The following is a 20,858-nucleotide window of genomic DNA, read 5'->3' on the forward strand; positions in this document are numbered from 1 at the left end:
GTAAATTTGAATTTTGCTAAAAATCAATTTTTTTTCCATTAGAGACAAATTTTGAATGAAAAGATCGGTTCCATGTGCTCATGCTATTTTTTATTTTTAATTAACTTGTCTAGTTAGAACAATCCATTTGAATAAAGCCAGATGCAGAGCTGCCCTCTGGGGATGTCAGGCTGCAAGAGAACGTGCAGCAGGGATGACCACAGTGGAGCGAAGCGGGGGCTGACATGGAACCGTGCTGTCCTCTGGGTCTGCCACTTCCTTTTGCATGCAAAGCAGGCTGGAGACATCAGCACGAGCCAGCTACGGCTGAGAGCATTCCGGTTCCCATCGCAGAGCTGTGATGCCAACAAATACACCTGGGTACCCACAGCACTCAAGTGTACCTTCAGCATGGGTTAATTATCCATGGCTGTAGCCACGATCCTTGTAGATTTCTAACATGCTCTAGAGCCCCCTTTTCCCCCGGATTTGCTGTCATGTGTAGGCAGACGGTAGGTTCAAGCCAGCTCAAGGCAAGGCAGGTTGTGTGTGGCTGAGCCACAGGGATGGAGTGAGATGCTGGTGGCCAGCCCGCCTCACCTTCCCGCAGCTCTTGAGCCAGGGTGGCTGGGCCTGCGGGTCTGCACCGCACAGGAACGGGTCAGACCTACCAAGCGGGGCTGAGAGAGGTCCCGGGGGTAACGGGTTATGAGCAGATATCCTTCCAATTAAATGGGAAGAAGCTTCTGTGTTAGAAATGACCTTGAACCGCTTGCTGTGAGGCACAGATGAGACCTGTGAAGGAGCTTTCCTCAAGCTCAGGACTTTTAGAAGAAGCTTTGTCCAGGGCCACGTTACCCAGCATAGGACGCTGAGTTTGGACGGACATCCCTCAAGCTCTGGGCTGTGGGTCTGGGTTTGCATTTGGAGTTGAGCATCCTCTCGATTTAAACCTCAGCAAGGAACTTCAAGGCCACAAACAGAAACCATCAAAGAAATCAAGCCCCCAGTTTTACCATAACTTGCCCAATTACTTCCTCCGCGGTTTCCTTCTTATGCAGAATGACAAAGGCTCTGGGCGAGCCCTCAGGCGAGCTCAGGCACCCCTGGAGCCGGGGAGAGCCAGATAGTGCCACGAGCTGGCAAATGTGGCCACGTGCGAGCCCAGCGGCTGCCTGGCCACCACGGGCTGAGCTGGTTTTGACGCCCTAATGAAACCATGCTGGAGGAATGAATGGGTGAGAGTGTTTTTGTTAAAGCTAAAAGATATTAACATTAACCAAAATAAAGGGTTGTCCTGTCCTGTCCTGTGGGCCGTTCCCAGTTCTGAGACTGTGACACGAGGAATGGAAGAAATGCACAAATATAAATCAGCCGCTAAATGTGTGTTGGTCCAACAATAAAAGATGAGATGCTAGAGCTGCTCATTGTGTCATTTCTAAAGATTTACTGCAAAAGAAACACAGTTTCTGACTCACTATTTCATTCCCTAGAAGACATGTTTCTCTTTGTTGGTTATGGGATTTAGGAAAAAAAGTCTTATCTTGACAACTGCTTCAAACGGAGCACAAACACAAGTGCCGCAATGTAAACAGGGCAGAGCTATCTCTCGTTGGGCTTTCAGCTGGATCCGTTCTTGCTCCAGAGATACAGGAGAGCAAAACGGAAATGTGGATTTTCATATTCATGTGAGTCCTGCAGCCGGCCCCGGCGCCGCTAACTGCCCTGTTCTCTCTGAAGGAAGAGTGACGCTTTCCAACGTCTCCGAGCGGAAGGATAACATGCGTCTTGGTCTGAGCCTGGCCACCAACCCCAAGGACAACAGCTTCCTGGTAAGGAACGGGACGTTTTCAGTAGCTTTCCCTTCCTATGCAGGGAGTCGAGGCTTTTCTGTAATATACATAAGTATAAATGCATAAAGTTATACAAATATGCAGGCATAAATATATGCATATATTTGTACATACATATGTGCATGCATATACATGTTTTTCAGCAGCTTTGTATCACCTATTTGCTGTTTTAGGATCTAGCTCTCAGGCTCCTGAGCAGTGGGGTGGTCCTTCAGCCGCCTGCTGTGTTGACAGTGTTAAAACACCCTTTCCCGTTGAGTGATGCTCCAAACCCGGGCTTTGCTGACCTTGGTGGCTGCACTTGTTGTTGCAGGGCTGCTTCGGCACACGTGCAGCCTGCACCCGCGCTGGGTGTCTGCCCGCTCGCTGCGGCACCGACGGGTCGTGCTCCCTTATCTCCAGGGGGAGGAAGGTGCCAAAGGAGAGCCTGGAGCTGGTCTCCGCTGCACTTGGCAGGTCTCTCCACCAGCTCCCACTCGCTGCCCTGGCTGGGATAACGTCCCACCATTCGGGCCAGCAGGTCCCAAGCGGATGGGAAGTGCCGAACCCTGTTTGCTGCTCTTTAGCACCTCTAAAGCAATGGCTTAATAAGTGGCAGTTTTAAAACCGTCACTGATGCTTTATTTTTTTCCTCATTTTTATAGGCCTGCAGCCCTCTCTGGTCCCACGAGTGTGGGAGCTCTTACTACACCACAGGAATGTGCTCCAGGGTGAACTCCAACTTCAGATTCTCCAAGACTGTGGCTCCTGCTCTCCAGAGTATGAGAAACAATCTGTTCTGTAGCCTCTAATGCAAACCCGGCTTTTGAAGTTAAAGAGAATTTTTGTTCTTTAATCGCTCCAGTACCATTGAGGAAAACAAAGTAATGTCAGCATGTAAAAGGAGGGAAGATAGCAGAGGAAATTATTGCAGGAAAGTGATTCAAAGGGGGTTTCGTACGTGGACATCTGGTAAACATTTTTCCTTTGATTGACACTTGAGGAAGACAAAAAAATACCTTATTCTTCCAAAAACAGAAATAAAAGTAGCCAGAATATTTTATCAGCACAGTTAGAAAGGCAAAATAGGGAAAGAATTCAAACCCTGGCCACACAATACAAAGAGCTCATTGACTGAAAGCTAAACATCTTGGCCTAAATTTGTATACTTGGGTGCATAAAACTAGGACCTGATTTTATTCTGAGGTTTCAAATAAGCCTCCTGGTTTTCCTGTAGGTGCTAAGAAATCAGAAAGGCTGGTCCCTTGGATGGGCTGGGGTCTCTGCAGGACCCCCCACTGCCCGGATTGGTGCGGGGTGCACGGGTGCCCACGGCCGACCATGCTTTTTGTGTCTCTGGGCTCCCCTAGCACAGACACGGCAGAGCCTCGCCACCCGCCAGCCTGACCACCCTCTTATCAAGGGAGGCTGCAGGACGCGGAGGAGAAATCTTCCCATGGGTGATTAGTTTTTACAGATTTTAATATAGCAGGTTAGCGCTTCGGTCTGGGTCAGGGACTTGAGAGAGAGTTCAAAGTCTTGTTTGAACCCTCTCGTCTTACCTAGCTAACGACCACGTTGATTGACTACCCAGTGTGTGACTGCAGCTTTGGACAAGCCAGCCACTAAATGGCTGCTGTAAATGAGCCTGGTAATCCAGTAACGTCTGTGATTGGAAAACTCAACATCTTCTGGGTTTCTGCAGCTTCTCTAAGTACCACTAGGAAAATATAAGCAAGATAGAGAGACGACTTCGAACAGTGTTCTCCTCTGAAAACCAGTTGACTTCATAAATCCTTCAGGGCTCTTACTTTTGAACTGGGTCCTGGGATTCTTGCTGGGGTTTTTGGCTTAGATGTTACTGAGGCTTTAATGGGAACTTGTCTGAGGAAATACCTGGCTTATGTTACACAGCGAGTGCAGACGGGGTGGTGAGCCTTGCATCAGCACAGAGGAGAAATAGGTCTCTACCTCCCCAGGCGAGCTCCTTGGCACGTGCCATGCTTGCAGGGGTGCTGCCCTCCCTGGCTCCCGGCAGAGGTAGTGCTGGAGTCGGGCACCTGCTTGCGTGTTGCTGAGCCGGAGCAGCGAGGCTTTTCTGCAGCAATCAGAGGATTAACACACAAGTAAAGCACTGCTCCGCAGGAGGAAAGGAGGCTTCTTGCTGTATTAGACTGGATATCACATTTGAATCAGAGAAGATATCACTGGGTGTTATTCTCAGAAAGTTTTCCACCCTTTTGTTGGCAGAGATGATGCATGCGGATTCCCTCTGTCTTGCTGAAGTGAGTACGACCTGAAGGTCTTTGTAAATGATAGAAATGAGATTTTTCAGAGCAAGTACCTGACTTCAAGGAATAAAGCCATAAATTTCCTCATTACAAGTGTTGCCAAGGTCTTTCAGTAACACATTGTGTATTTTTCACAGGATGCCAGACATACATGGACATAATCATAGTTCTGGATGGGTCAAACAGCATATATCCTTGGGTTGAAGTTCAGCACTTCCTGATAAACATCTTGAAAAAATTTTATATTGGCCCCGGCCAGATTCAAGTAAGCCCGTGCACAGCTTGTGCATTTCTATGTACTTCTGCATTTCTGTATACTTTTTCCCATGTCATGCAGCTTCCCTTAGCCTTTTTCAAAATCCCCTTTCTGCCAATTTGTTGTAGTTTGGCACCATGCTTTTTCAAAATAAACTTTCAATGTATGTATTTTAAAGCCAAGCCCATGGAAATAATGCTTACATTAATGTCCTTACACGAGCTACGGAGAGAGGAGCAACCCACACCCTGGCTGGGCCAAGGGAGGATTAAATCGTGTGGAAACATAGAAGTAATGCCATTACAGCCATGAAGAGCTCCCCTTCCTCTATGCATTGGCAGTTATGGGGTTATCTGTTTGTGATGCTCCTTTAATCCCTAGGTTGGAGTTGTTCAGTACGGAGAAGACGTCGTCCATGAGTTTCATTTAAACGACTACAGGTCTGTAAAAGATGTGGTAGCAGCTGCCAGTCACATAGAGCAAAGAGGTGGCACCGAAACCCGGACAGCCTACGGGATAGAGTTTGCTCGGTAAAAATCTCTCACCTTCATTCTGGTAACAAGTTCACAATCGTCATTTGATTTTGTTCCCTTCTCTCTTCCCCTCTTTTCTGAGATGTCAGCCCCCTCAAATGCAATCTTGCATCTGCCCCAGCGTAGAGGCTCAGCTCTTCTTCACAGCCGTGTTAGACAACTGGGAGCTTAATAAAGCCCTGAACCACAGCTCCCTCTCCTTATTTTTCTGGGATAAGTGCCCATTTCATGCAAATTTTTACTGCACCCCCAGGCCTGGACCTGACTGGTGTTCTTGGTGCAGATTTGGGGCTTTGTGTTGAATTAAGAGTTCCTCCTGAAAGAAGCCAGGTCCACCACAGGAGAGGTCCCCTATGAAGTCCACCAGGCTCCCCAAAGGGCTCTGTGACCCCAGGCATCTTCCTGGCAGGCGGCCCAGGGGCTGTGGGCAGCACGGGGGCTGCAGGCATGGGCCATGAGGGACCGCGGGGGCCGTGGGCACGGGCCGTTGAGGGACCGCAGCCCACCTGGCGGCTCTGAGCAGCCTGGGGCATCTCTTCACTTGCAGCTCGGAAGCGTTTCAGAAAGGTGGCCGGAAAGGGGCAAAGAGAGTAATGATTGTAATCACAGATGGAGAGTCGCACGACAGCCCAGACCTGGAGAAGGTGATCGAGGACAGCGAGAAGGACAACGTCACCCGCTATGCGGTGGCTGTAAGTAGAGGGGGCCTGTCACGAGCCACCAGCTGCCAGAGCGGGCACCTCAGCAGCGGGCACCACGATTGAGCCCTGCATCTGTCTTTTAGTCCCTGAGCGCTCGACAGAGTGGCTTCAGGCTCCTTGGGAGCAACTGTTTATGGGAATTACCAGCCTTGACTATGGGGTCTTTTCCTAAAGGCAGCCATGACCGTGTGCCTCAGTCTCCCCATCTGGAAATTGGGCCCTCGCTGACAGTGCCACCAAGACATAATTCATATGTACAAATCAGAAGTGATCCCTGAATGAAAAATACCCCACCACAGGCAAGGCCGGGGCTGCTCGCATGAATTACGGTAACTTCTTGCTCCCCGATTTGCTCCTGTAATCGGATGTCAGGCAGGGAAGGGAAGCGCAGACTTTATGGCTCCTCGCAAGCGGAGGCCTCTCGTTTGGACGATTTGGAACAGCTCTATCCATTGTGTGAAAACGCCTGAGACTTACGTTTTTTCTTTCAAACCTAGGTACTGGGTTATTACAATAGAAGAGGAATCAATCCGGAAGCCTTTTTGAACGAAATAAAATTTATAGCAAGCGACCCAGACGACAAGCATTTCTTCAATGTCACAGACGAAGCAGCCCTCAAAGACATTGTGGATGCGCTGGGAGAAAGGATATTTAGCTTGGAAGGTGAGCGAGGCTCCTTTCCGGCGCTCTAACAAGGACAGATTGTTTCTAACCGCTCTGCGTTCCTCCCGGCCAGGCTGCAGAGAATTGCTTCAGATGTGCTGACTCTGGCCTTTAACGTGCCTGCTGAATTTGAACGGGCCGTGCCGGGAGTTTCTCTAACATCGGTCCCTCCCTTCGTTACAGAGTACTTGGAGTATCTTCCTTTTCCTAATTTTATACTGAGGCACAAACTTATTTTGAGCTTTTTGCACCCCTCAAGCTGAAGGAGCCCGCATCTCCACCAAAGGTCATCTAAAAATTTTGGCAGCCTTTATCTGGAGAGCTGTGATGGCTCTATAATGTATAGCAGACGCTTGAAATTTGGCATGCGGGTAGTCTGGGAGGCAGTTACTGTCTTCTACTTACCCATCAAACTCCATTCAAATCCAGCCAAGTTATAAGCAGTCAAAATTCACCACATGCTGGCTGCCAGGGATACCCTGGAGTGTCAGACATTATGGGATTATGAGAATAATGTGGGATTTTTTAGTTTATTGGCTGACAGAAGAGATCGGGAAATATTTTTGTTTTATATCAATCTAAGCAAAAGTGTTCTGTCCACCTGCCAAAATGAACCTCACCTCACCCACCCCAGGATTTGGCTTTTGTCAAATAAAACACTTATTTCTTTGCGGTGCGTTTTTCTTCAAACTGAATTTATGTAAGCTTCATAGGAAAATTGCATACTGAAACAAACAATTGCAACAAAAAGATGAAAGGTTTTCACTTAAAATGAAACATTTTAGGGCTTTAGCTTGGAGGACTTGGTTCAGACCAGTTCACAAACTCCCCACCAGTTTTGCCAGTTATCTTGGTCCAAGCAGCTTGATATTTTTCAATGGTAGAAAGCACCACCTGAGAAACTTCATGCAGCTATAAAGATGAAGCAAAATCCTCCAAACCCCCATTTCTGCAGGTTCTGCAGGCAGCAGGGAGGAAAGGCAGAGCTCACAGTATTTAGCCAGTGGCTCGTTAGCAGTGCAAGCCGGTGTAATTGCAGTGATTTAGAGGGAAACGGGCACATTTGTACCAGCTGAGGTCATTTGTGCTCCAGGCTGGGCAGAGGTGGCTATTTGTCTTGCCCGGATCCACCAAACAGCCTGGCTTCTCCGAGAAAGCTTTCCAGTAAGTACAAATTCCTTTTTATTTTAGGAACCAGCAACAAGAATGAAATCTCCTTTGGACTGGAAATGTCCCAGACTGGATTTTCATCGCATATTGTGGAAGTAAGAGAGCAAATGTGTTTGTTCAGTTCCTGCTCGTGTGTTTATTGTGGGTAGTTGACCTGTGGAAAATGGGTGGGATGGGTTTTAGCGCGTGAGGTCAGGCTGTAAATACAAGTCTGTGACAATTTTAAGATGTGTTTAATTTGTGCTTCAATGTTTAATCTGGGCCTTTTGTGCATCTCTAAGAAAGAGCCTCTTTTTCCTAGAGAAAACAGATCCTTGAGCTTAGAGGAAGTACCCTGAGTTTTGCTCTGTATTTTCTCTCTCATCCTTTAAGGGAACCAGTACTATTCAATAGTTTCCACATTTGTTTCAAGACTGCACTGCGCACTACTGAAGCAAACGCAAGTCTTGCCTGGAGGCTAAGTTCACCCCTAGCACAAATTCAGCAAAATTTGAGGCCCTTTCTCAGCCCTCACCGTGCTGCAGGGGACAGTCAGGGACCTTTGTTTTCAGGCTGCCGCCAGGCTCCACAGGTCAACAGGTCTGGCCAAAAAAAAAGTTACGTGGCTTGAAATATCAAAATGAATGCAGAGCACGGAGGAGGTGGAACAGTTAAACCTAGACAGTGTGCGCCACTGGCTGCCAGGGGCTGCAGGCTTAGTGCAGGGTGGGAGGACCAGCTGCAGATGCTGCTGAAATTGGGGTTTTTCCCCCCCCACTTGTGAGGTTCCTCCCTGTTTCTGTAAATGGCAAGTGTGATTTCTGGGGGGGACCGCTCTGCTGTTTTGCTCTTCGGCGCTCTGTAGCGTCTAGTATGCGTGTTGTCTAGGAATCGGGCTTTTAAGGAGACCAGTACATGTTCTCACACAAGAACAGCCCATCAGGCTCCCCTCGTCCATCTCGGCTCTCTGGCACAAATCGGCTCTGCCCGTTTGGGCAGCGAAGGGGAGAATCGTCTCCGTTTGGCAAGAAACACTATAAGTGGAAAGAGGCCAAGAAACCAGCCCGGAAGCCACCTGAACGTGAAAAAGGCAACAGGATCTGTCCAAATCCCGGCCATCTGGAAAGACTAGCTAATCTCCCAAGAGCACCTTGCTGTGTTTCAAGGCCTGGCCCCAACCCCGCAGCCATCCTCAGCCTGCGTTCACAGCAGCGCTTCAAAATCAACCCAACGCTGCCCGCAACGCGGAAACAGCGAGGGCCTCCGAAACCTCTGCTCGAAGCCTCGTGGGTGGCCGAGGCAGCGCAACAGGGCTCGCTGCCAGCGCTCCCCAAAGCCTCAGGGGCTCCTGGTGTCTCCGGACGCGAGCAGGAGCCGCACTGTGGGATCCCGCTGCAAATCCCTCGCCAGGCACGGGTGGTTTTAGTGAAAAGCAATAACCTGCCTAATTAAGAGTTGAAGCTGGGGTGTCAACCCACTGCTGAGAGCCCTCCCTGGTATGGGAACCTGAAGGGGCTTTAAAAGTCTAAGTGAGGCACACGCCTGCATCTCTGCCCTCTGTTAATGAGCCCAGTAATGTTGCTTTCCAAAATCTGCAAGCTTGATTTGGTGCAAAACAAAGAGCAATTGACCTTGTACTCAATGTCCCTCTTTAATTTCATTTTAGTGCTAGCTCAGACTTCGGATTTTGGTACATTTGCAATTAAGCAGCCCCTGAGCTGTGGTCAGGCTGGTGGGAGCACAGCGCTGGTGGTGCCGCTGATGCTGTGATCCGTTGGGGTCTCATTCGAGAGGGGCGTCGGGGCAGGGGCCGTGGCTGGAGGGCAGGGGCAGCCTGGGGTGGCCTGTGCAGTGCCGAGCCTGGGGTAACGCTGGTCCTCTTGTTGCACGAGAGCTGGAAGGTGCTGCTCGCCGTCTGTGCAGTTTGCCTAGGTTCAAAGACGTTTGCTGTTCAGACTTCCAACTTTTTGAATAGCCAAACGCCCCGATGCTGAACGCTCGTTTCCCCCTAGGATGGGATCTTGCTGGGGGCGGTGGGTGCCTACGACTGGAACGGAGCAGTCCTCAAGGAAACCAGCAGCGGGAAGGTCATTCCTCTCCGGGAGTCGTATCTCCAGGAGTTCCCAGAAGAGCTGAAAAATCATGGCGCTTATTTAGGTAAGGGAGCCAAAATAGGCTCTGTTTCCAGGGCAGAATTCGTAATTTTACACTTAATAATAGGAAACACACAATATTTCACCACTGACTAATATTTGCCAGTGCTCCCAGCACACGCTGTAAAGTGCCCAGCTGTCTGTGAGCTCCTGTCTGTGCGAGACCTGTGCTACCGCTCGCTCGCTGATAAAGCCTGAGTGAGCACCTCACCTGGGAAGAGTCCAAAGTCTACCGCAACGTACAACACAAAAGCGTTTAAATGCAGAAGTAATTCAGACGTGAGCTCTGGCCAGTCCGGGTCATCTACAGTACTTACTGGAACGGTTTGAAAAACGCTGATGAAATTTCATGCCTAGGGAGGAAATACCTGCTGTGTTAATCCGTTCCATGTGCAGCTCTTGAAGCCCCAGAGCAGTAACAGCAGCCCGGTTTGCACAGCGAAGCCTCTCTCCTGAGCCGTGCGTGCCAGGCCGCCACAGCTGTCCCCTGCGCGGGGGCCGCGGGCAGCTCATCAGCATGTCGGGAACATCAGGAGCCCCAGGACACGTGGTTTTCCTCCAAGAAATAGTAGAGCTAAACTCTGGGGACAACAGCAGAGCATCACCTCGGTTTGAGTGTCAGTGCCTGGAGCGGGGAACCGCTACAGTTGTGCAAAAAATGTTCGTGACAATACGTGGGAGTTTTGACCTCATCTTTGCCATTGGCTCAAAAAAGAAAAGCAGTGCAAGTACTATGAAAAGCCCTGTGTGTCCTGCTGCAAAGCAGCCCAGTTGTCCCAGCTCCAGGACCAGGGTGTTTGAGTCCCATGCCCTGCTTAAGGAGGTCAATGTCCAGGGAAAGGGATCTGTTAACCTCTACAGTCCTGAGATACTCAAAATCCGACTGATACAGCCCTGAGCAGCCTGCTGCAGCTTTGGAGGTGGCCCTACTTTGAGCCTCCGATAATTTAAGTAGCTTTTCAAACTGACTGTGAGTTTGCAAGAGCCTGGAGTTAGCTGCAGGGTTGAGCAACAGGATTTTGGGGCCTTATATTCTGATTTAAGCTAATACAGTCCCCAGAGACTGCCAGGGTGTTGGTGATCCCTGCGCAGAAAACGCCTCTTGGGGACAGGAAAAACGGCTCCCTCGGGGTCTTGAGCTTATGCAGGGCTGTTTGCGTGAGGACTTGCGAGCAATGTTCTCCTCGGCTTCACGGTTTTACTGGACCGTGGATTTTAACATCGAACATCAGCAAAACCTGCCGTGCCTGCGACGTCGTTTTGGACGACGTGGCTTTTGCCGGGCTCTTTCAGGGAGCGAGGCGGTAGGCACGTCTTCCGCGCTGCGGCTCCTTTGACTTCATACGAGCCGCGAAGTCAAGCGATTATCGGGCAACTTGTTGGAGTTGCCCCCGAGGGCAGCAGGGTTTTGCTAGCTGCATCAGGCCATGCCAAAGCCCTCGCAGCCAGCGCCGCCGCTGAGGACCGGAGCAAGGCAACTCCAAGCACGAGGTTGTAGTAGCCGGGCTGGCTTGCATGACTTTATCTTTGAAGAAATATATATAGCTTGCCGATCTGGGAAGCGGCCAGAGTTGCGTTAGCGGCTGGAATTTAATGGAAAGCAGACCGTGGGGGAAGCAGCGCCGCGGCGGAGGAGGCAGGCAGCCGGCGGGGACCGGCGAGCCCGTGTCCTCCTCGAGGCTCGGCTCCCGGCCCGGGCGCTGGGCGAAGGCCGACGGGAAGGGGCAGCGCCGGCCTCGCTGCCCGGTCGGCTGCACCGCGCGCTCACCCCCTGCTCGCCCGCAGGTTACACCGTCTCCTCCGTGATATCCGCCGAGCGCGAGCGGGTCTACGTCGCCGGAGCGCCCAGGTTCAACCACACGGGGAAAGTCATCATTTTCACCATGCACAACAACCGGAACCTGACCATCCACCAGTCACTGAAAGGAGAGCAGGTAAAGAGCCGTCCACCACGGCTTCTCCACTGTTTTCCTCTCCCAGGCTGGCTTTTCCACCTGGTGGACGTGGCCCGATATCTACTGACCTCAAAAGAAGTGTATCCAGTTCAGATTTTATAGGTGTGCGTTCTTATTCAGAAGAAGACACTAATTCCCGCAATCACTGCGACCTTACTGGAGGTCTCTGCTCCCGTGTCCGGCCCTGGCAGCCCTCTCCCTCGGTGAGCGGCTGCAGGGCCTTGGAGGAGCGCACGCGGCCGTCCGCCTCTGAGTGTTAATGGAGGAGGGTGGTGGTGGTGCTCGTGGAGATGTGTCCGGATGGTGCTCTCAAACGCCTCTGCCCGGACAGCTGCCCCGAGCTCGCCAGCCGTCCTCCCCGTCGCTCCGAAGCGGGTGGCGAGGCGCTGCTTCACCTTCCCACCGTTTCTCCCCCTCTTCCAGATCGGCTCCTACTACGGGAGCGAGATCAGCTCGGTGGACGTGAACGGCGACGGCGTGACGGACGCGCTGCTGGTGGGGGCCCCCATGTACTTCAGCGAGGGCAGGGAGAGGGGCAAGGTCTACGTCTACGCCCTGAGAGAGGTGGGTGCCCGCCCCGCCGTGGGGGGACACGCGTGTGCAGTGGCGGGGGGCTCCCGGCAGCCCCGGCCCGGCCCCGTCTGAAGGAAACACGCGGCTTGGCAGCTTCCTAGCTTCTGTGGCGGCTGCCCAGCTTGAGGATTTGCCTGTCCTCCTTGTTTTTTTGGGCGGGGGGGGGTGCTCGCTGCCGGAGGGGACCCCGGGAAGGGGCCAGAGTGTGGCCACCTTGTCGCCCAGGAAGGGGCCTCCATGGGCCGGCGCCTCGCGGCCTGGTGGAGACGCCGGCTTTCCCTCAAATCCTCGTGTCGAGGTCAAAACGCCGTTTCTGAGCCATGTTTGGGGCTGGGGGTGGGGGCTGCGAGGCCTCGTGGGCTGGCAAGGCAGCGCCCCGTCTCTGTGTTTTATTTTACAACCCCTGAGAGCCGGGGTTTGGGCACGGGCGACAGAGAGCGGCTGACAACGGCAGCAGCTTCCTCGTCCCGCCCGCCCTTAGCGCGGGGTTAACGTCTCGACGGGCCAAACGGTGCCGCCGCCGGCCGGTTTTGCCTCCTGGACGCGGCTTCGTGCGCGACGGGCGCGTTTCCAGCCGGGAACGCTGGGCGTCTGCCTGGCACCGAGATGCCCCTTCTGTTTTGCACGGTTTCTGGCTCGCTGGATGAAAGGCTCTGTGGGCGGGAGGAGTTGGGCTTTATTTATTTTGCAGGACTCTTAAGGGATGTGTCTGTCTGTTTGCCTTTTGGGGTTTTCTCGTCTTTCCAGGCTTGCTGCTGATGCTTTTTTTTTTTTTCTTCTTCTTTTTCTCTTTGGCTGGTTTCGCAGAACCGCTTTGTTTTCAGCGGGGCCCTCGACGACTTGCAGAGCTACCAGAACTCCCGGTTTGGCTCCTGCATCGCCGCGGTCCCTGATCTCAACCAGGACTCTTACAACGACGTCGTCGTCGGGGCTCCTTTGGAAGATGACCACCAAGGAGCCGTATACATCTTCCACGGCTTTGAAGAGACCATCCTGAAGAAATACAAGCAGGTACAATTCCCTGGTGCTTCGCTTCTCCTCTTTCCGAATTATGGGCGCCAGCCAAGTCAAAGGATGTTTGGCTGCAAATTTCCACAGGCCAGGAATTCACATCCAGCGTTTAAGTGTTGCTTACTGTTACTAGATATGTTTTTCTTGTGATAGGTCCAAGGCAAAACAAATGTAAGATATGGAAAATAAGCTTGAAATTAGGGGGAATGCTTAGCACTTAGTGCACTGGATTGCTTTAAATGAGCTATTAGAAATGTTCATGAGAAATAGGAAACATGCAAAGAAATTTCAGTGGAAATGTCTGGATGGCGCCTCCGAGGAGAAACCGTTCTGATTTCCTGGAAAATTCAAACTGGTGCAATCACTTAAAGTGGCATTTTTAGTAATTTAGTAGCATGGTGGAGACTTGAATTGGCCAACCTCAGTGGACGTGACCGCAAACGAGCATGTCGCAAGAGTGATGGACCTGCAGAGAAACGGGGCCCGCCAAGCCACCTCCCTGCCTCAGGTCCTGGGTGCTGGGCTGTGGGACACCCTCCTGCCTTGGGAGGTTTTGAGCCCTCAAATTCGAACAAGCAATACGAGCCTGGCATCCCTGTTCCCACACACACTCCTTCGCCTCCCAAAATGCACGCCCGCATTCACGCGCAAACGCCTTCCTCGGCTCACTAATGGGGGTGTGGACACAGAGGCTCCCTTTGCAGGCAGACAGCGATGCTCCTACCGGAAACGAGGCTGGATTTTTCCCTTTTGCTTTTCAGAGGATAGCCGCTGTGGACCTCGGACCAGGCCTGATGTATTTTGGATGCAGTATCCACGGACAGCTGGATCTGAATGAAGATGGACTCATAGACTTAGCAGTTGGCTCTCTTGGGAATGCCGTGCTGTTATGGTTAGCTATTTCTCATTTGGCACTGTCCCCTACTCCAAGTTCATTGCCATATGTTGACATTTTTTAAGAGCAGTTTCACTCTTAAAATCGGACCAGTCTTTCCACAATAACAATCCCCTGTCCAGTGGGGCCATGGGATTTCAGATGCTGTCTTACAGTGCGATTGAGGACTAGAAGATGTCAGAGTTATTCTGCATCAAGTTTCATCAATAGTTCCCCAGGAATTTCGAACCAGCTAATTTATTTACTGTGACTTGCCCAGATTCTCTCTGTTCTTATTAAATAAGACAACTTAATATTTTCAAATACTGGTTTATGTTTGGAAAGTCCCATGAAGCTGTTAGGATGGATTCTAACTGTGCCCCACAGCCTCCAGCAGAGATGTGCTACACAAACCTACCCTGGCGTCTGGCTTGATAAGTGCTACGTACGCGCAAAGCACCAAGTCCTGCTCAGCGTCAAGTTCATTCACTGGCATAAGCAGGAGGCAAATGTGTGCATGGCATAGTGATCTTGTTCTGCAACTACTATGCAGCCAAGCTAAGGCTAGAGGAGCATGCCATGGTGGCCTTTGGTCATCCTCAGCACCTTTTGATGCCGAGGAAACGTGTTAAAAGGATGATTCTAGAGACACGAGAGCCTCCTGGAGGCTGTTGCCGCCACGTGGAGGCATCCTACGCAGGCGGGAAACAGGGGTGGCTGGGGCTCTGCCGAGTGAGGCAGCAAGCTCCTCTGGCCCCAAGGCTTGCAAAGGCCTGACCCTGCTCCGCTGGCCACAGCGAGCTGTGGTCAGCCTCACAACATGTCTCTTTATCCCTTCTTTGCCCCACAGGTCCCGCAGCGTAGTCCAAGTCAATGCCAGCATCCGCTTCGAGCCATCCAAAATCAACATCTTCACCAAGGACTGCAAGCGGAACGGAAAGGACGCCACCTGCATGTCAGCCTTCATCTGCTTCACAGCTGTCTTCCTCTCTGCCCACTTCCAGACGGCCAGTGTGGGTAAGTGGCACTGCTGCTCACATGAGGAAAACCTATTTCATTTATGCTTTAGCTCTCCAGCCACGAGAAGGAGTAGTGCAAGCCCTGCTTTTGCTGAGGAAAATGAGCTAAGGGCTTGGTATATTTGGAGGATTGTTCTTGTGCTATCTGGCACATCCTTTTTCTACCCAAGGCCCACTATTTTTGCCCGTTACCCCGGGGCTCGTAAGTCATGTACCAAGGGATTCCACCTCTGTTATTAAGCAATGCTAAGGAGCATCCCAAGGGTATAACCTTATTAGTGTTTAATTTCCTCTCTCACCTGTCCTCTGGAACCAAGCCCTCTCACAGATCTGAGGGACTTGCAAGATGATGTTTCATGTCTGTATGAGCATAAAAGTTTCTCTAATAATCACACAGCTTTACCAGTCTGAGCAGTAAGCAGGAGATAGAAGATGTGCAAGCGCATCTCTCTCTAAGACGCCACACTGGTCACAAGTACACGTGCCAAAGCTGTCGCCTGCCACCTTGCAGGTCAGCGGGACCAGCAGCAGGGCCCCATAGCTGGATCCTTTACACTCAGCGTAACGCTGGGGCACGTTGAACGCTCTTCTGAGACACCCTCCTTCAGAAGGGGTGTCACAAAAGTATGTCTCACTTCTTCTACAGTCTCTGCATGGAAATGACTCCAGCTCCCACAGAAACACAGAGCTCGTGAGCTTTGTCTCAGAAAGACATCTGTGGACCATATGCATACAAGTTTCACTAATATCTCAGAGAATCTCTATGAATTTATTGGCTAGCTCTGGTTTTAAAACATTGCATATTGCTATGACCCTGAGTCTACCCAGAGGATGCCCGTGACTCAGCTGGAGCAAGAGGAAATGAAAGCTGCATGCCCTCCTGAAACCCACACCAATAGGCAACAGCAAATGCTGTTAAAGGGCCTTCCATGACAGATGAAATTGGGTCCCAACCAAAGCCAAAGGAAAACTTCCTGTTCCCTAGAGCAAGGATTTTTAACTTGTGCTATCGAGTACAGCTCCTGTAATTACAGAGTTTGCAGGGCAAGAAGCTGAGTGATTCCCTGCAGCCAGCCCATGGAGGGTGCCTGCTGGGGACTGATGCTGACTTCTCACTTTCTTGTGTGTTTTGCATTGCGTTGGTGTAGTGGGTGCAAATTCCCTCCTGCCTGGCACTAGGTTTGTGCATCTTCTGTTTGTCTTCAACAGTGCTGCAGGAAACGATTTCCCAGTAAAGCATTTAAGAGACGACAATGCACCAGGGCAGCAACACCTTCGCAACTGGTGCAGGCCATCAAGTGAATATACATGAAGCAAATATTTATGTATCCTGTACAGCTTTTACTCAGTGTCTTGAAACAGCCCATTTTTAAAGTCCCTCACTCAGCCTTGAATGTGGAAGCTTGAAACAAAAAGAAATCCGTTTTAAAAAATCCCAGCTTTTTCCTTAACTTTTTTTTTTCTTTTTTTTTTACACTCTGCTTTGAACATGCCCACTGTGTATGGGGCCAGCTATGCAGATGGACATGAGCAATACGGCGTAGGCTTTCAAACCATCCTTATTTGTTTTAAGGGGCTTTGGACTTAGCAGTCGTCTTAGAATGGCAAAACAACAACTACAGACTGTTTTTTTTCCTTAGTGTGCTCCATCTTGTGCCACTTCCAAAGGTAACAAATTAACTCACCTCCCTAGCAGGGGAATAGGAATTCAAGTGGGAAAAAGCACATTGTTGGCCTGATCTTGTTATAGAATAAGTGTCACTGCGCGGAGAAACCTCTGACCTGAGCTGCTCTCCTTCCAGCAATGAGGTACAACGCCACCATCGATGAGCGGAGGTACACGCCGCGGGCTCATCTGGATGAGAACGCAGACCGGCACACTCACAAGATGCTCACGTTGCTCGCTGGACAAGAACACTGTGACAAGCTGAACTTCCATGTATTGGTAAGTATAAATGAGGACAGGGCTGGCACCTTCTCTTCTGCCCTTCCTCTTGTAGCCGGAGGGAGAAGCCCACCGTCTGCACTGGGTCTTGAATCTGCCCAAGTGAGGCCACTCTTTGCAAGGAGAAACTACAAAACAGGGACATACCAGGACACAGACATGGGGGCCAAGGAGAAGTGCCTCAAAGGCCTCACATGGCTAGAAATGAGGCTGAGCTCAGTCTCCAAGCCCAGATTTATTATCACCGGGTTTGATGTGGTTAGGGACAGATCCTGTCCAAGGAAGTTGCTGGAGTGCTGCAGCTGGTCAGTCTCGGCGATGTGACTTCATCACAATCCTAGCTTGCATTTTACTTTTTTCTTTAAGCCTTAGCCGTGCCAGCAGTGCCCGCGGGGACTGTGTGCACTCATGACTCCTGGATCAGGCTGTCCATCCCACTCCAAATCCTGTGAAAACTCATATTGATCTAAAACCAAATGCTTTTGTGTCAATCCCCAGGTGCTCTCGTTCTCTGCACTCCTCCTACCATCACAGTCCCTTTCCCCCAGCGTCGGTAGCCAGTGAATCCCTCTGCCTCGCTAGCAAGGAACAGTTGATGCACAGACCTGGCCAAAATCAAGCATTCCCAATGAATGATGAGAATTCTTCGGAGGCCAGAGAGGGCTGCGCTGCCAGACTCGCTCAGCCTCAATCTCCAGCCTGAACTGCCCTGAACTTCTGGGAAATTTGATTTTTGAAGTTTGAGTTTGTGATTTAGCCCAAGAAGCATCTTGCTTCAAAGCAGCTAGATGCGCTTCATACAACCAGGTTGATGAATGAAAAGAGCTTACACAGCTACGGGAAAGGTGCACCTTTGTTACTGGCCCAAAAAGTCTCACGTAAGGACTGTCAGGACAGCTCTGTCTACCCTAGCAACATGGCCTGGAGTCGCATACTCCTGGGAGTATCCGCCTTTTCATAGCCAGAGTCTCCAGGACGAAGCATTTCTTGTGCCGTCAGAGACGCACACGCACACAGCTGGGCGTTGTACAGCACCACTGAGTCTGTGTTGCCTCTGTCGCTATGTAAGGATTAGCTGGAGAGATAAGATGATTACGTACCAAGTATTCCAAACCACAAAGCTTTTATTTCATAACGCAGTCAGGCACGCCTGTGATTCTACCTTACTTTGCTCTCTGACCCAGCTGCCCTTCAAGAGTTGGAGTCCTACCTTTTTTAACGACCTCTTTTTGTCTGCTGTAGGACACAGCTGACTATGTGAAGCCGGTGACATTTTCAATAGACTATGACCTGGTGAGCCCTGAAGATGGTCCCATGCTGGATGATGGCTGGCCAACTTCACTCAAGGTCTCGGTACGTAGCAATACTTGGAGGACAGCAGCGGGCATAGGATGGTGCAAAATGGGTCACAGCAATAGTTTGTACTGACCTAGCCAGAGAAGAGGTGCCTGGGGATCTCACAGCCAAGGTAGGCTTGCCAAGAGGCACTGGGAACTGCGTAACTCCATCCCTCCCTTGGGAATTTCAGCTGAACGCACAGCCTCTTCCCATCACACTAAACAAGCGTGCTTGCTGACCGCTGCGTACATAATGCTCCTCTGGAACAGGAGGTGACCCCTGGCCTTCCCTGAGAGCTGACTTTAAGCAGAAGTTAAAAATGAGAGCTTAGTGAATGAAGGGTGCATGCATTTCAAGCATGATTAATGTTGCCAGTAGCTGTGGAAGCTGGATAGTTTCAGTGACTGTAGAGGATATTGGTGTCTGTAGTTGAAATTAAAAAGGCAATTTGATGGTAAACTTGATCAGCACGTTTCTTTCTGAATGTAACATTTGCATCTTTGTCTTGGGGCCGTAATTCCCACACTCTCCCATGATAGTAATGTATTATGTGTGTGCTGTTTATTGTATAAGTCACATGGACTTAAGTTTGGAAGCTGTGGGACTTCTTGGTATCCTCTGCAGTCTGAGGATCACTTCATACGCCAGTTCTTTTTGGAATGTAACCTGGATCGCAAAGCGTCGCTGAGCTATTCTTGTCGTTCCCCTCAGGTGCCTTTCTGGAACGGATGCAATGAGGATGAGCACTGTGTCCCTGACCTGGTCCTTGAAGCTAGAAGTGACGTTCCAAGTGCCATGTGAGTCGGTCACCTGGGGCAGAGCGTCCTCCTAACCAGTGCAACAAACTGGATGTCTCTGAAACCCAACCACACTGGGGCCACGGAGGGTTTGTTCCTATATTCTGGTGTCTCTTCTCACCTTTGCTTTTGCACTGGCGTTAATTGCATCTCCTCCATGCCCAGCAAGTACGCGTATGTGAGCTGGTGATGAAATCCATCATAAGAAAGAGCAAAGCTTGGGCAAGTGAATCAAAAAAATCTCCTTTATCTTCTGTGAAGAACTTGCATTTGTTTCTTAAAGGCTTACTGGAATATCATGAGCTTTTGTTCCCCCTAGCTGGGATGCTTTACTCTCTGCAGAGGTGTCTTCAGTTTTGTCCTTGTTAGTTTGGGCTTCCAGCACACGTTTTGCCCTGTCCCTGAGGGTCGCCATATGCCAAGCACGGACAAGTCGAATGTCTCTGCTCCTCAGCATTAGCGCAGAGAGGCTGGGTCACACACCAGATCTTTCTGGACTCCAAAGAAAAGTGGCAGGGTACAAAATGGCATCACAGCTCAATAGGGAGTTAGTCTTACATATTCAGAGCCTTCTGCGTGTCAGGTTTTTTGGTTGGTTTGTGTGGGGTGGGTTTTTGTGTGGGGTGGAGTGTGGGTTTTTGGGGGTGGTTTTGGGGTTTTTGTTTTTTGCTTTACTCTCTCTGATCCAAGCAAAGATCCAAACAACTTGCCATCCCCTCTGCTGAGTCCCCTGCCTGCTCCATACTTGGCACAGATGGGTGGTTTCTCAGGGAATCCACAAAACAAATAATATTGGATGCCATGGTGATGAGTCCCAGGGAGACAAATCAGCAAATAACAGGGGCAATAAATACAACACTGGCATTACCCACTTGGCAATTATAGCCTTGACTCATGCAGCAGAAGTAATTGTACGCTACGTCTGATTGCTTAAAGTGCTTTCCAGTAAAGGTTATCTAGGAGGAACATCGGAGCCTGAAGCTCTGACTCCCGCTGACAGCAGCGGGCTCTGCATCCACGGCCAGCACTGCTACCTGAAGCTTGCTTGTTTTCCATAACACTACACTTACTGCTCCACGTCTTTTGTAAAGCTCTTGATCCTGAGGCGTGGCCTGAACTGTGTGGTTCATCCTTTTGTGCTGGGGCCCCACATGCATTTGGGGCCTGGGGCTTTGACAGGAGCTGTAGGTAGTGGGTTATTCACATATCTTAGTGGCTAGAGTCCTGTGAATAAATGGTGGGCAGCTGCTGTGGTCTACTGGTGTGCCAGGCCTCTAATCCAGTTCCTCCCAAAGCTCGTGAAGCTTTCCTGATGACATTAGTGGGTATTGGATCACACCCTACAAGAGAAACCAATATAGAGGTTATTTTGCTGAGAAAATCACTTTTGAAGTTACTTGTCAGAATACACCTAGTTCTTTGAAATGGTGTCCTGGCTGCTTCACCATTAGAGGTAGAAGATAGCCCTGATGTGCACCCCTTCACGTTTTCCTTTCCTTTTCTTTTTCATATAGAAAATCAAGGCACAAACATCCATCAAGTCTGCAAAACCATACTTTGTCTGCTGCTATAGCAGAGTCTGCACTGGCCCCAAGTGTAGCTTTTGGTAAACTGAACTGGACAGAGATTGCGGCCAGACTGAAACTAAATGTTATCTTTACTCTACTAATGGTATCGAATCTACTTTTTCTTAAATATCAACTGTATTAAGAGATAACTGGTTAGAAGGCAGCTGGGCAGCATTACCCAAAAGTCACAGGCAAAATAACGTTCTTCTGCAGCCTGAGTG

General features: G+C 50.4%; 1 protein-coding gene across 1 annotated transcript in view; it reads left to right on the forward strand.

Moving 5' to 3' along the window:
• Nucleotides 1–20,858, forward strand: part of ITGA11 (integrin subunit alpha 11) — a 61,398-nt gene that overhangs the window by 25,382 nt on the left and 15,158 nt on the right. The window contains exons 4-19 of the mRNA XM_068958505.1: nt 1,720–1,811; nt 2,477–2,591; nt 4,240–4,367; nt 4,740–4,888; nt 5,439–5,583; nt 6,090–6,255; nt 7,447–7,520; nt 9,417–9,561; nt 11,343–11,491; nt 11,936–12,076; nt 12,893–13,096; nt 13,858–13,988; nt 14,821–14,987; nt 16,792–16,934; nt 18,177–18,287; nt 18,984–19,069. Coding sequence (XP_068814606.1) covers nt 1,720–1,811; nt 2,477–2,591; nt 4,240–4,367; nt 4,740–4,888; nt 5,439–5,583; nt 6,090–6,255; nt 7,447–7,520; nt 9,417–9,561; nt 11,343–11,491; nt 11,936–12,076; nt 12,893–13,096; nt 13,858–13,988; nt 14,821–14,987; nt 16,792–16,934; nt 18,177–18,287; nt 18,984–19,069 — 2,146 coding nt within the window. The remainder of the gene's footprint in view (nt 1–1,719; nt 1,812–2,476; nt 2,592–4,239; nt 4,368–4,739; nt 4,889–5,438; nt 5,584–6,089; nt 6,256–7,446; nt 7,521–9,416; nt 9,562–11,342; nt 11,492–11,935; nt 12,077–12,892; nt 13,097–13,857; nt 13,989–14,820; nt 14,988–16,791; nt 16,935–18,176; nt 18,288–18,983; nt 19,070–20,858) is intronic.

This window comes from Struthio camelus, chromosome 12, assembly GCF_040807025.1.
Source record: "Struthio camelus isolate bStrCam1 chromosome 12, bStrCam1.hap1, whole genome shotgun sequence".
Classification (NCBI taxonomy): Eukaryota; Metazoa; Chordata; class Aves; order Struthioniformes; family Struthionidae; genus Struthio; species Struthio camelus.